The sequence below is a fragment of the Engraulis encrasicolus genome, chromosome 20, assembly GCF_034702125.1.
Source record: "Engraulis encrasicolus isolate BLACKSEA-1 chromosome 20, IST_EnEncr_1.0, whole genome shotgun sequence".
Lineage (NCBI taxonomy): Eukaryota > Metazoa > Chordata > Actinopteri > Clupeiformes > Engraulidae > Engraulis > Engraulis encrasicolus.
This window is the reverse complement of record NC_085876.1, coordinates 5,690,152-5,705,578: the sequence shown is the minus strand read 5'-3', so window position 1 is coordinate 5,705,578 and position 15,427 is coordinate 5,690,152. Positions and strand designations below refer to the sequence as shown.

General features: G+C 44.2%; 1 protein-coding gene and 2 long non-coding RNA genes across 5 annotated transcripts in view; all 3 read left to right on the top strand.

The window, feature by feature from the left end:
- The window catches only part of nup153 (nucleoporin 153), a 38,698-nt gene extending 30,552 nt beyond the window's left edge, over positions 1-8,146 (top strand). For all 3 annotated transcript variants that reach the window (XM_063185205.1, XM_063185206.1, XM_063185204.1), the window contains exons 16-22: positions 234-872; positions 1,380-1,577; positions 1,839-2,840; positions 3,547-3,924; positions 4,499-4,732; positions 5,136-5,307; positions 6,386-8,146. In XM_063185205.1, coding sequence (XP_063041275.1) covers positions 234-872; positions 1,380-1,577; positions 1,839-2,840; positions 3,547-3,924; positions 4,499-4,732; positions 5,136-5,307; positions 6,386-6,464 — 2,702 coding nt within the window. In that variant the 3' untranslated portion in view covers positions 6,465-8,146. The remainder of the gene's footprint in view (positions 1-233; positions 873-1,379; positions 1,578-1,838; positions 2,841-3,546; positions 3,925-4,498; positions 4,733-5,135; positions 5,308-6,385) is intronic.
- A 415-nt stretch (positions 8,147-8,561) lies between these two features.
- LOC134436150 (uncharacterized) lies at positions 8,562-10,037 on the top strand. Its single transcript, XR_010032169.1, has 3 exons — positions 8,562-8,725; positions 9,338-9,447; positions 9,958-10,037. It is a non-coding gene; the product is annotated as an uncharacterized LOC134436150 (long non-coding RNA).
- Positions 10,038-10,499: 462 nt separating this feature from the next.
- LOC134435664 (uncharacterized) lies at positions 10,500-12,392 on the top strand. Its single transcript, XR_010032060.1, has 3 exons — positions 10,500-10,562; positions 11,117-11,219; positions 12,216-12,392. It is a non-coding gene; the product is annotated as an uncharacterized LOC134435664 (long non-coding RNA).
- Positions 12,393-15,427: the final 3,035 nt, after the last annotated feature.

Here is a 15,427-nt window from a genome sequence, read left to right as displayed (position 1 = left end):
CATACTGATCTGTGGCTGTGTAGGCTACTGTTCTCCCTCTTGTCAATATGGACACTCTTTGACCCACATTTATTAATCCATTTTATTTTTGATCATACATATTCAGAATGTTCAGGTCTGACCAATCACCCTGGAATTCTTCAGTTTTTAACTTGTGTAAAAGTGGCACAAGTGTTTTCGATTTCACTTTGATTGTAGGCATAGCTGTATAAATAGTCTCGCTCCCTCCGCAGGTTTTGCCTCCAGCACCCCCACCTCAACCCCCTCCTCCTCCTCTACGCCGGCTCCGGCCCTTCCCCTCTCCGGCTTCGGGGACAAATTCAAGCCCGCGTCGGGCTCCTGGAGCTGCGACACATGCATGGTGCAGAACGTGGCAGCAGACTCCAAGTGTGTCGCTTGCCAGACTTCTAAACCCCAGAAAGACTCATCCTCCTCCTCTTCCTCTTCCAAATTGGACAGTAAACCCCCTGCGGTGTCTGTATCGGCGAGCTCTGGCCCGGGTCTGGCATCCCTGTTCGCCCCTACCGCGGGAACCTGGGAGTGCGACACCTGCCTGGTGCAGAACAAACCCGACGCGCTCAAGTGCGTGGCCTGCGACACCGCCAAGCCGGGCACGGGCGTCAAGCCTGGCCTCACCCTGCCGTCTTCTCTCTCCACACCCTCCTCTTCATCTTTCTCATCTTCCGCCACCACCACTGCGGCCGGTACTCCCGATGCTGCTGCTGCTACTACAACCTCCTCTTCATCAGGAGGGCTACTGAGTTTCGGGGAGAAGTTCAAGAAGCCAGAGGGGTCGTGGGAGTGTGACACCTGCATGGTGCAGAACAAGGCACAGGACGCCAAGTGCGTGGCCTGCCAGACTGCTAAACCAGGTACTGTAAAGCCACTGGAAGACAGCTTTGAATACCTTGCCAAGATCACTGTTGAATGCCTTTATCACTGTCGATATTAAACATTTGCGTGTGTAGGTAGAGGAAAAGCACATTGCCAATCCTATTACAAGCAAAACTGGCTTTTCAGTAGGATTCTAAGCTTGTCGACAGGGCTTTTTTTTTACTTGGCCTCTGACAAATGGCAACTTGTCGTTATGGGATGCTCGATTTCATAGCCGATGCATCAGGGGTCCTGCTGAGTGCTCACGGACAACTCTGGTAGTAATATTCAGTAGTATTCTTTCCATCTATTACTACAGTGTGTATAATGGTGCCAGCTCACATGTACAGTAGAATAACTTTAAAGGAATCCAGGAATCCAATTAAGGAATGCTTATACTATTGTGGAATTCGTGGAATTTGAAGTTATTATAAATGAGTTATTATACAAGGTATTGATCAGTCATTTTGACCCCTATTGTACGTATATTCTCCATTCCTATTTAGGAGCATCCTCTGCGGCGCCTGCCTCCCTGCCCCCTCTCTCCTCCAGCTCCACGGCGCCCCTAGTGGGCTTCGGGGACAAGTTCAAGAAGGCGGAGGGCAGCTGGGAGTGTGATGTGTGCTGCGTCCAGAACAAGGGGGACGACCTGCAGTGTGTGGCGTGTCAGACCAACAAGCCCGGAGCCAAAGTGGAGCCTAAAGGTAGCATTGATGACTGAATCTGATTGGATGAGTTCCATTTCTGTGAAATAAGCAGGTGGATGGGAGTGTGTGTCTTATAGCATTCTGCAAAAGAATTCTCTTTGCTAGAATGTTATTCTGAAAGTGTTGTGTTCTGTTGTATGTTCTCCAATTTTCTTTAGAACTTCTCCCCATATTTTTTGCTTATAAAAAGGGTATTCCCTCAATTATCCCTTACTAACATCTCTCTGTTCTTTGACCCGTCCCCACCCTCTCCACCAGCATCAGTGTTTGGTTCCTCAGCAGCCTCTGACTCCAGTTCTGGAGGCTTCAAGTTTGGCCTCAGCAGCAGCAGCAGCAGCAGTAGTACCCCGGCCGCCTCCACGGGTGGCTTCAAGTTCGGCACCACCGCCACCGATTCCTCATCCTCCTCTAGCGCCCCCTCTGGCGGCTTTAAGTTCGGTGGCAGCAGCACCTCAGACTCCTCCAGCGGTGGCGGCTTCAAGTTCGGAGGCGCGTCGGACTCTTCGTCCTCTACGGGAGGTTTTAAGTTCGGTAGCACCGCAGCTTCTGATTCATCGTCTACAGCCACCACCGAAGCCTCGACCGGAGGCTTCACATTCGGCCTCTCCTCATCATCCACCTCCTCCTCTGAAGACTCTAAGAAGGCTGACGCCCCTAGCTTAGGTGGAGGCTTCAAGTTTGGTTCCAGCAGCGGCGGTAGCGTGACATTTGGCATGTCGAGCGCAACACCTGCATCGAGTACCCCTCCCCCTGCGTCTGTCACAGACTCCCCTGCCCCCTCCACTGGCTTCACCTTCGGTCTCTCCAAACCAGAGGAGACGACGACGACAGATACCACCACTACGGCAGCCCCCGCCCCCACCTTTAGTTTCTCCACCCCCCAGGACTCCTCCTCCTCTGCTGCTGCCACCACCACCTCCTCGCTGCCCGTCTTTGGCGAGGCCGCTGTAGCAGCGCCCAAGGAGCCGACGCTGTCTGCCCCTACCTTCTCCTTCGAGAAGGATGCGAGCGCTGCCGCCCCGGCTGTCTCGAGTAGCGGCGGCGGCGGCTTCGTGTTCGGAGCGGTTAAAGAGCCAGAGAAGTCCGTCACCTCCACGGCTCCTGTCGGAGGAGGGTTCACCTTCGGGAAGACTGATGTCACGGCTGCTGCTCCCGCCGCTGCTGCGGAGTCTACAGCGCCAGTCTTCAGCTTCGGGAAGCCTGCGGAGAAGAGCGAGCCAGAGGACTCCAAACCTTCCTTCACCTTTGGGGGAAGCACAGGTGAGTTGCTGTACGCCATTAAATATGACTAGCCACAAGAAAACCAGCCACATGTCTGAACTGAGTCACTTTTTTCCATCTATTTTCTATTCAGATTTTTTTTTTTTCAGAATGTGCAAGTCAAGGTCTCGAAGCTACTCGGTGCTTCAAAAAAACATATTGACCTCTAAAATCATACATTTTGTCTTTAAAGAGCTAGCTCTATGCCTTCTATCGACAAGAGGAGCTTTCAGGGCTCTACTTTTAGAAGTGAATACATTTAAAAGGCCACAGATTCATCAGATATAAGACCAGATTATGCTATGAGTAAGTCAATAGACCTCCCCTGCCCACTTGTGTCCTGTGTTCCTGTGGCTAGTCACAATTATCCATGGCTCTGATAGTTTATGAAATACCCTTTACTTCCTCTTTTTTGCTGTTCCTGATACCAATTTAAGACCATATCTCTTGTTACCAATTATAAAATCAGTCATTTTGTATTTTTGTTGGCTTTTTTATGCATATTAGCTAAAAATACATATAAGCATATTGCATTTATACACAAACGCATTAACAATAATATGTAAAGGCAATAAACTTTCATTAGCTAGTAACTGAGGAGCTGTTACCTGCCCCTCTCTAAAACAAATGATGGGCTGTTAAGTTGGTAAACTCAGTTGTAATGTTGATTTCTGATGTGGTGAACGTCCTAATTTATTTCCTCTAGACGCATCTGCTACCAAGCCAGCTTTCGGCGGCTTCATGGCAGCTGCCTCCTCCAGCACCCCCTCCACCACTCCCCCCGCCCCCAGCCTCTTCGGAGCCTCCGCCAGCACCACCACCTCTTCCCTGGCCGCCCCTGCCCCCGCACCAGCCTCCACCGGCACCTTCCTGTTCGGCCAGAGCTCTGCCACTGACGCGCCACCGGCTAAGGCGCCCTTCCTATTTGGTTCGCAGCCGCAGGACGTTAGCACGGCTCCCGCTGCTCCTGCTGCCACCTCCGCCACCCCCTCTCAGCCCTTCCTCTTCGGGGCATCGACCACCGCCGCCGCACCGCCCCCCTACCCCTTTGGAGCCGCCACCTCCTCCACGCCCGCATCTGCAGGTAGGGCGCGCGCGCACACACACACACAGGTGTTACAGGCCTAGCAGTCCAGATTGGAATGATTGGTTTCAGCCTGATTACAAGTCATTTCATTGACACTATTTCCCATGAATTAAATATTGCTGTATCTGTCCCTGTTGATTGATTACAAGCTGAAATCACCAGCTTGGCATTTCCAATTGGAAGCTGATGGCTGCCATCCTCCCACTCTCCAGCTGTCATTATAACTGTTCAAAGTCTGCAGAATGAGATGTCGCAGCCAACACTATTCCTGACCTTAAATTCTGAAAGTGTCTGTCTGTGCATCATGCCAGCGTTTTGGCCTTAGCCGTCCTCAGGGTCTAAACTTCTGTACAGTTAAACCTAATCATCTCTAATAAACATCCTCCTGTCTCTCTCCACTCCCAAAGCCCCATCGCTTTCCTCGAAGCCTGTAGAGATTTTAATGCCGACAGAATTTCTGACCTTAAATTTAACTAATGTCAGACCTTGCTTTTACCTGTGAAACTGTTCAGATAGACTTGAAATCTAAGCATCCACCCATCTCTTCTCCCCCCTTCCCCCTCTCCTGCAGCCCCGTCACCCTTCTCCTTCAGCGGCGCCCCTTCCTCTGGTGGTTTTGGCTCATTTGGCCAGGCGGCAACGCAGCAGCCAGCCGCCCCTGCGTTCGGCTCCTCCACCCCCTCCTTCTCGGCGGCCACCTCGCAGCCCCCAGCCTTCGGGGCCAAGCCCAGCGCCGCACCAGTCTTCGGACAGGCGGCCAACGCCACGCCGGCATTCGGATCCTCCAGCACCACCGCTGGCCAAGGTAGGGACTGCAGATCAGCTCTTGGACAAAGAATTATTATGGCAGTAATTTAAACATTTCATTTCTGTGTTTTTACTGTGTTTTTTCTGTGTTTTGCTGTAATTGTATTGAAAACAATGCTTGGGAAGGTTATTCTGAGACGAACAAAACCAAATATCTTTTGGAACTGCTGCTCTTTCCCTTCCTCTCAAGTTAAGATCTAGTCAAAATTGTCTGCTCCTGCCACATATACAACCCAATAAATACACTGCCTTATAAAACAGTGCAGTTAGTGTGTACCTTTTTTATATAGTTTTCAAAGTAGAGAGTTGATGGTAGCAGTATGTTAATAGGCAGATGTTAGAATGCAGCAATTGTAACTCTGGAAGAACCTTTTTCCTTAATCGATTTTCTTTCCTGTCAGGCGGTGGTTTCCAGTTTGGTGGTGCCAGTGCATTTGGGGCGCCGGCTGCCGCTGGCTCGGGGATTTTCACGTTCGGCGGTGGCCCCAACGCTGCTGCTCCGGCCGCCGCCCCCCAACCCACGGCTCCTGGAGGAGGCTTCGCTTTCAACTCCACTCCAGCATTCAACATCGGGTAAGCAGATCGCAGATTATACCTCACATCTAGCCAGGTCAATGAGAGATGGTGACAGATTTGCTATTCGTAGAGCAATACATTTTTAACTTCATGATTTAATCTATGATAAAAGCCCTCAAACACCTGCAGCATGCATGCAGTTCCTTATTAGAACTGTATCCCTACCATGTTTCACTTTATGTACAATGTTTCTTTTTTCATATTCTGCCCTGTCTGTGTTCATTAAAGGGTCAATCTTTCTTTGGCGCATGAAATTTATTTTTGTACATAAAACTTCATTCGGGAGGGTTGTAGCTTTCATATGAGTGACTTCTGAAGCCAAGTGATTAATTGAATGTCGGGTTATTATTCAAAACAGATGGATAGGCGACAACACTTTTGGAGACGGCTGTATTTAAAATGAGCTAATATCATTCACTGACTAATTGCAGTCATTTTTTGTCGGACATTTTGTCCGAGGACATTGTATTTTGCCGGTCATTCATGCCAATGTCCGGCCACAGCTGGCTAACGTGAACCTTGCTGTTTACTCTCATGGCCGCAATTTGCGCATCTGTGGTTTTCTTGGTTTGTGGGACTCTCACATTGGGAAACGAGATGACTGGTGAATACAGGCGATGACAGATTTTTTTCGACCCTTTCCGTCAAACTGGTTGACTATGGATTTATTTATTTATTTATTGATTTTTTTTTTTTTTTAGGCTAAATCGTGATGATTATCGCTATCGTGATGTAAAATAATCCATATAAATATCCATATCTAACACGCGCAAAATTTACATGAAATACGCATGTTCATGTGTTCATGCACCTGCGCACACGTATCCTGCAGCAAGCATATCGAGGGCCTTACTTCAGTGCAACAATGTCTGCTTAATCCTAGATGTATGCTTTCTCCTTTATCCATGCTGATATCTTTCTTTTTTTCTACAAAGCGAAGTTCATTACTAAATCACCTTTTTAAAGAAAATAATTTCAATAGAAATTGTGTTTGTTATACTTCATGCTTTGGTCAATATACATAATCCTTGATAGTTGACAAAAATGTGTTAATTTAACTGATGTGATGCTACAGGTCGGTGAAGAGTTCCGGGGGTCCACCCACTCCCATCGCTGGGCGCAAGATCAAGACAGCAGTGCGGCGCAGGAAGTAGACGTGACAAAGACACACGATGGACACGGAGCAAGGGCTCCCTCCGCTGGGCAACCTCTGGTAACTGCAGGGCACCTGCCTGGTGGAGGGAGGGCAAAGAGAGAAGAGGATGAGCGGTGTGTTTGCAGCACAGAGGACACCTGGTGTGACCTTTTGGGGTCAGTAATCGGAAGGAAAGAAGAAGAATGGAGCAAAAACGCTCGCACTTACACTCACAAACACGGGACTTGAGCGAATAAATAGAATCAAATAAATAAAAACAACCAAACAGACTTTAAAAACAAACACTTGACGCTTAAGAAAAAGTAAAAAAGGAGAAAAAAAAGCAAAAATAATAATATAATAACAAAAATGTCAATCAAGCCACAAACCTCTGCTTCATGTGACTATGAGGGTCTATTTTTAACATCCATTGTCGTGAGCAAGGACTTGAGCGTTATTTTGAGGCATTGTGGAACGGGGGGGGGGGTTGGATCATAAACACAAATGCAAAACGAATTCGATGGAGTTGACACAATCCAGTTAAGGGGATTGAAATCTTTTTATTTTGGTTTCTCTTTTGATTTTTTTCCCTTTTTCTTTCTTTTTTTTCCCCCAGTGGGCTGATCAGGTTGATGTTCGGACGTGGCAGCAAAGACATTTTGGTTTTGATTTTGTTTTCTTTCTTTCTTTTTTTTCCCTTTTACTGTGTCAGGCTGCCGGAGTTTGCTGTATGTACAGATGTTGTTTTGAAAAATGTGCTGAACAGAGATGGACGCTTAAGCGCGCGTGCGTGTGTCTGTACGTTTGTTCGTGTGGTTGTACGTGTACATGTTTCTCCCCCCCCTCCCTGTACAGCTGTTAAAAAGAGTGTGTAGGTGCGCATGAGTGGTGTGTGAAAGGGTACGCGTTTGCACGTTCTTGTGTACAGTAACAGGGCTGAGCGTGTGTGTATGTATGTTGGCGTGTCTGAGCTGGGTTTAGAGTTTGAGGTGGTAGCCAGTGTGGTCGAGTGCCGTCTTACATGAGGAGAAGCTAATGAATGTGTTTATACAAGAGGGTGCACTGTGGGGGGTTTAAGAAGAAGCCCCTGGAAAAAAAACACCTCTGTAATTCTGTAGTTTTCAAAATCTGTTCATATTGCTCTCTTTCTTTCTTTCTCTCTCTCTCTCTCTCTCTCTCTCTCTCTCGTCTATAAAAAAACCTTCTCTCCCATCTCTATCTCTTGCTCAGTCTCTCCCTCTTGCTCTGTCTCTGTACTTTCTTGCTCTTAATTGGCCTTTCAATATTACAAAATACTTGTAAATAGTGTTTTCTTTCTTTTTTATGTGATTTTTTTTTCCCTGTTTTGTTTTCTGCGCGTGGGTGTTAAAGGAAACCTTTTTTGTTCAGCATTTGTCTTTTAGATTTTATTATTATGTAAAGCCCTTTGTTCAAAGTTGCCCAAATCCATTTAAAAGACTCTTAAATGCAAATTGGGGATCCTTTGACGACTAAAGGTATATTGGCTATACTGATCCACTTTTGTTTGGACCAAAACCAGTATTGTAAAAAGTGTTAAGTATATATTTTTCTATGACTTGTTTAAATGGACTAGGGTGACTTTGGATAATAAGGACGTCTACTTAATTTTAAAGCCATTACTATTTGAATGAGTGAAAAATAAAACCATGGTTAATTGCCATCAATAAAATTATAAAATAGTTTTTGACTTCCTTTCATTCTTTCACCTCGTACTGCCTTGTGCCCATGTCTAAATGTTAGTTCTTCAGCGAAGTGTTTGGTTGATTTGTTTAAAAAAAAAAAAAAAAGTAATTCTTTCCTAAAGATAACCTTTTGTTTATTTGCCTTATCACAATCAGAAAGTAGGCCTACTTCTACACTAAAGGCCAGTTCACATCAAAGATTCGCGACGAGACGGGAAGGTTGCAGAGAGTTGCAGCGACGAGTTGCAGTGGTGTGAATCAATCGTCGCACGGAGTTGCGAGCTGTTGCAAGCAGTTTCAAAAGATTAATCATGTCAAATCGCAGTCGCAAGGTTTTAGAACACAAGCCACTGTGACGTCCCCTCACCTGCCTAGATGACACGTCTTCTGGCAGTTTAGCATGTTGTCGGTACCTTACCTGTCGCTTCTGCCTTATCTGTCGCTTTGGGGTCCTAGCTGCGTTGCCCTGGTAACAACTGTAAACAAACGGCTGCAGTTAACTGCTCCGCTCCCTGACAGGATTTTTCATTCATTCGTGCCAATGAAACAGGAGGCCTCGATTCGTGCAGAAGATAAGGTACGTAACTGAGATATATATGTAAGAAAACTATTTAACCTCATAGACTAACCTTGTATACGGTACATTCTAACAATATATTTCTAAAGTTTTTAGTCATTCCCGTTCATTTGAAGCGTAATTCCCCCCTTACTGTGGCTAGTTTGGATGAGATGACTTGACTCTAGCTAGCATAACATAAATGGCAGCTAGCTCTACACTATTTCGGGCATTCGCTAACAATCAGTGTTCAGATAACTAGCGCAAACGTGCCGAGATATCTTGTTTATTATAAGAAAAAAAACGCTTGTGTTGTGCCATGGCTTATATGGTGATGACGTTTGAGATTGTAAATTTACGGGCCACAGATGTGTCTATGGTAAGGCCGACCTGACGAGATAGCTGCCTACTGAGGTTTGATTGGATATGGACATTGTTTATTTCAGAAGGAAAATGTTTGGAGTGGAATTGTTTGGAAGACAATCTTGGGACAATTTTGCTCTTTGGGTCTTTGTGCCAACCATGCCAGCTATCGTAGGGTGCTCTGGGAACTTCTTAGATCTGTTTACTGTATGTACACTTACTGAAATAAGCATTTTGTTTACATAAAATCCCTTGTCATTTCACCACTAGGTTTGAAACCCAGACAGCACGAAGCATCTTGCCGACGTCAAAATCAGATCAACAGACAGGGACATCAGCCTTCTCTTGGGAATAGGCCAGATATGCCATAACAAGAAATGGTAAGTCTATCACTACATAAGATCCATAACAAAATACTCCTAGTTAAATCTTAAATGTGACCTGGTGGCATTATTGCGTGAATGCTTATGTTGCACACTCAATGAATAAGGTCCTCAAGTGTGTTGAGTTTTGCTGAGTTCGTTGTTTATTTACATTTTCCTCAGCATAACTGTACAGCTGACACTGCTGCCTTCTGTATCATAACAAAGCCTGTCACTTCCACGTTTCGTTCTTTATGTGACCGAAGTCACTGGCTACTGCACCAGAGGGTCTCTGCACTCATTGCTGGTCCTATGATGCCATCTATTGGCGAGAACGTGCAACAGCATAATTAAACTAAAAGACAACTTCTGACAGGACAACAAAAAGACAGGGAGTGAGAATAAGGGAATAACAAAAAGACAAAAATGGGGGGGGTCCACTACACTTGCATACCTGATTGTGATGCTGTCACTCATTTTCTAGTCTATATCTTGGACTGAAAAAGGATTACATTATTATGTTTTCAGGTGTTTTGCCCCTGCGGTTGTGAAGAGGATGCTGTGGAGGTGGCAGCATGAACGTGTCACACAGACATTGGCTAAACTACTACTCGGTAGGTACAACGAAATAAAAGAAACCACCCCCTCAACCCTGTTTATGCTGCTGCACTGTACCTATTATAACCAGTTTTTATATAGACCATTATTTGAAATACTATGAGAGCCTTTCTGTTAGGATACTGTACAGCAGGGATGGGCAACTGGAGGCTCGGGCGCCACATGCAGCCCAACTTCTCACTTTTTTAAAAAAAGAAAAAGGACAGTTTTTAACCCCCTATAAATCAATAGTGTAAGCATTCAGGTATAAATAAAGAAAAAGTGAAGTATCCTTTTGTAAATTCTCTCAAGTGCGTGGTGATGTGGCCCACTGATTGTGGTAATTAAAAATGTTGGCCCACCTTATAATGAAAGTTGCCCACCCTGCTGTACAGCCTACAGTGATACTGAGACTTATTCCTGTCTTTATTTGCCAGGCTTCTACACTTGCCCTCAGAGTTCACATATGGTGGCGTGCACAGGTGTCCAGTCAGGTTCAGACTGATGCTGGTAACAAGAGGAGAACATGCTAATTGGTAAGTGAGATCCCTGCTTAACAAAAATCCACACAGCACAACAAGTAAGCCTAGTTTGTGGTATCAAATGTAAAATGGAAGTTTCATCAAAAAGTTGTAGAACACATCTGAATAAATTGCAGGCCATCAAAGTTGTGAATGGGCAGGGAAAACACAACCAGTAGGCTTATGAATTACTTTGACTCAGCACAGCAGAGCAGATGCGATGCTACCATTCCTTGGGAATATGACACAGAGGTCTTAATTGTGGAAAAAATAAATGTCAAAACGTCTATGATTCCCAAAGTCCACATGGGGGTATATTCTACAAGAGGAGTATTATATTAAAATTCAGATGAGACACAACAGATNCAGCTTACTTTCTTGTAGACTGAAGACAGAGGCCACTTAGATAAACTACTCTACACACACCCAGAGTGAACCCAGAAGCACAATAATAAGCCTGCAACTGGGGTGTGTTGTAACACTCATAACTGCATTACCACAAAATGTAATGCAAGACTGTAATCTAATAGTTTTGTACTGCAATGTCGCCTTGGATTTTGTCTGTTCAGATGCTGTGTTGCTGCCAGTCCACGGATGTACACGAATGGCTCACCTGGAGGAGGAGGGCGGTCAACGACATTACTCAAGTATTGACAACAAATGTGCTCTACGGTAGGTTGGTTATTACAACCCATATACAGTCCCTCCCTGGCAAAAGTATGGAATCACCTGTTGTGGAGGACGTTCATTCAGTCGTTTTTATTTTTTAGAAATATGATGGATCACAGACCCGACTCAGAACTGAACACATTTCAGCTGGCAGCTAACTAGTCTCATAGGAGTCCAAGTTAATTGCTAGCTTGGAGGTAAAAATTTGCACTGCCGTTCTCAGAGAACGGTTGAAAGTACAGGAGAAAGGTAAAACTCAGTTATTTAACTCAGGGGGATGTGTAATATGAGCTTATTTCCAAAATGGGACAGTATCACTTTTAAATGGTCAATGGCAAGGTCCCAAGATGTTCTGTCACTGTAATCAGAGACATTTGAAGCCAAATTGATAAAGGATACCGTTTTTTCTCATTAATACTATTACTCCGAGGCTGTACGTTGTTCCAAAATCCAGAAAAAGTTTTTGAAGTGCTTGTTTGTGTGTTTGTTTTTCATGATTCCATATTTTTTTCCTCAGAGCTGAGTCATTCCATATTTTTTTCCCTATGCATGCTCTAAAAAAGTAACTCTTACTTACTAATGGAATTACTTTTCATGATTTCTTTTGGTGTTTCTTAAGGCCAGACAGTTGCCCTTTGAAATGAGTTCAGTTCTGAGTCAGGTCTGTGATCCATCATATTTCTAAAAAATAAAAATGACTGAATGAACATCCTCCACGACAGGTGATTCCATACTTTTTGCCAGGGGCGGTAAAAACCTAACTTGCTCAGCCTCTGAGGCACATAAAAACATGAAATTAGTTGCATTTAAAAGCCAAGACCATCATCTTGCATGAGAATGGACAGGAGTCTGCATATTGGAATGCACCCATGTCACTTTAGGCGCCTTGGACAATGCATCGTGTATGCAGCATCAGGCTAAAATGGGTTAATAACACACACACACGCACGCACGCACGCACGCACTGTCCTCTAATCTTCTCTCTTTGCCAAACTTTAGATGACATTTCCAGCATGTCCAACTCATCAGCATCAGGGGAGATTCGGTGGAGGTGGTGCACCATCCAGGACCAGTCATGGGCCACCAAAACCTCTGCAAAATCTACACTTCTTGTGAACCCTGTAGAAGACACTACAACCACAAAACTGCTAATAAACCATCACATACTGCGTCACATCATGGTTCTCCATGTGTTACTGCACCCTCGGCACAAGTTCTTTGCTAGATTGCCATCTGGCAGATGCATCAGGACAGGAATGTAGCTACTATTTGTGATTATATCTTCCCACACTCTTACTTGCTTTGCATGGCAGTGTGTCTCAATGTGTGTCAGAATGGAAGGTGTCGCACCATTGAAGTCAATGGGCAGTGGCATTGCATCAGGGTTATAGAAGCCCAGATATCCTTGATGCTTTGATGCCAGCTGTTTTTTTTTGTGATCTGGTCACCCACACTTCCCTCTTCATTGTCCCATAGATTTATGGTGGTATGGACATTCTAACTCACCAGAAGAAAAAAAAACCATTGAAAATGAATGGAAGGTTATGTCTGGTGATTTCTGGTAAATTAGAATGCCCATAAAATCAAAGTGGCACTGGATTACTCAACCATTTGTCTCTTAAAAGATAGTTTCTGCCAATTCAATATGCTGTTGTATAGCTCATGCTACCCTTGACTTGTCAGTAGGCTACCCGGTGATGATGGCATTCTTTTGACTCAGCTCTTTCTGAGATCTGAGCTATTCTAATGGGGGCAGACTTTGATTGTATTAAAAACCTTCTTAACATAGGCCTAATCCAAATACCATCCCAAAAGGTATCACTGTCTGTTTGCTAGTTGTCTGCTGATGTTGCATAACCTTTTGAATGTTATTGGGAATAAATGAAGATGTTTTTTTTGAAATGTAAACAAACGCCTGCCCCCATTACAATGACATGGGTATGTGGAAGAGCTGTCCCTTACTCATGCACCTGTTTAACAAAATGTTATTTTTATTCAAGTAGGGGTATGCAGTGTATAAGTTTTTTGTTTGTTTGTTTGTTTTTTTGTTGTTGTTTTTAAAAAATATATATATAAATGGCACATTACTTAATACTGTAAGTTATTTCAGCTGATTTAAACTGGCATCTGGGAATTCCAAAATAAAGGTGAAATAAAACACTGGTGTCCCTGCAAGCTTCTACTTAGTTGCATTTTTAACGTTGTTATGTTATAGAGAATATAATTATTATATAATTGTTACCAGGTAAAAACGAAAAGCAAGTTAATGTAATCCAGTCACTTGCTCAGTCTGTCACAGTAGCAATATTCAGTCAATGAGTGCATTCCCTCGTATTTTGGCGTTTTGCGTGGTATCTGTGGGGATCAAGGTAAGCAGATCGTGGAAATAGTAGGCTATAGATAGGTTATAGATGTAAAATAGTATACTGTATTAACTTACAGATGTAAAATATTTCGCGGCCAATATAAACTTAATGTACCGGTGGTCGTGTGTTACACAACGTGCTACATTAGCTTAGCAGTAAACATAGTAAATCAGGGGGTATAACAAGCCTGTGTCGAAATTCATTTCAGTACATTAAGATCGATGAATGCGACGCGATTTCAATGTTAATGTTCTGCTTCACGGTGTTTTGTTATTAAATAAAAACGAACAGTCTACCAGGAAAACTTAAAATACGATTGTTTATGAACAGGCGATAACCCGGACAGCCTCTAAAACATGGATCGTTCATTTCAGCCAATCAGGTGACAAGAGCGACAGATAAGGCAGAAGCGACAGGTAAGGTACCGACAGCATGTACTTTTCATTTTATTTTCTTAGTGATTGCCTCCATTCAGGTTATTTTAATAGCGTAAGACATTTGCTGTCAATCAACGTAACAGCTGAGAAGTCGGAGCTCATGGGTCGATCTAAACAGCCGGCTTGCCCACTGGACATTTGCAAGGTCAATACGAGGCTAGGACTAATTGAAGACAGAAATAAAAATAATAATAATATATTTTTTTAAAAATCTAAACATTGGCCGTCTAAACATTAGCGTCAGTGTAAACCAATGCGGGATGGGGTTAGAAACACATGTGTAGGCCTATATTGCGTGAGATTGTGTCGTGCGCAAATATTGTGAACCTGTCATTCATTTCATGGAATTTGTGGCAATTACATTCCCAAAAACTGAACATTGTAGGCTATCAGAGAAGGCCAATGAAGATAACCTGTTTAGATGTTGAGCTGGCTATTTTCGTTTGCATCTGCTAACAAACAGGTGGAATATCATGCCCAGACAGCACACTTACGTCTTGCCAACGTTGGCAAGATGCTTTTTGCCCGATGTAAAATACATCGGCACGACGTCTTTGAAAGGACCGTTTGCTCATCGGCAAGATGTTGGGCAGACGTCGGCAAATAGGCGACAGGCGATGGAGAGCCAACGTTATGCCGATATAATTATTTATAGTCCTACCATGAGCCGACGGTTGCCCGCCTTATATCCGCTCATGAGCCAATGTTTAACCGATTTAATTACGACTTAATTACGACCTACTCGACGTACCCCATCTGCGCGAGGAAAGCATCCGGACGTCTCGAGGAACAGCTGATTTTAGGTTGCAGTTATGAAACTAGCATGTCAGAAAATCACCTAGCATGCCAGAAAATCAGCTCTTTCCATAAACAAAAAGACGTCTGAATGTTCTCACCGCTGCAGTGGAATTCCGCCTTATTTGAGGTCTTCCTGCTTCACCATATGCCTCACCAATGAAAACACAAGACATCATAGACGTTTTTCCATTTATTTATTCCACAATTAAGCAAAATGTCCATCGTTGAATCATTCCTGCAGGAGAAAAAAAAAAATCTGTGAACATGGGCTGGATGTGAAAATCACCCTTTACATGAGAACATACCCTACAGTTTAGGCTATGACTTTGACATGTCAAAAGTTTACAACTATTTATTGAGAACAGTTTTTGTAAGCAGATTCACCATCTACTGTATGTAGCCTAAGTCCTGCCTGTGGATGAAAAGTCTATCATCTATATTGACCCTTTTAATTTAAAAGTGTACTCGCTACTCTGTGGTATTTTTTTATATAGTCATGGATAAGTGGGGCAGTCATTGGTAAGCGGTTAGGGTGTCCTGTAGCCCAGGGCTGAACAACCCAAAGGTTGCTGGTTCATCTCCCAGCCCGCCAGGTATGTGGAGGGAGTAA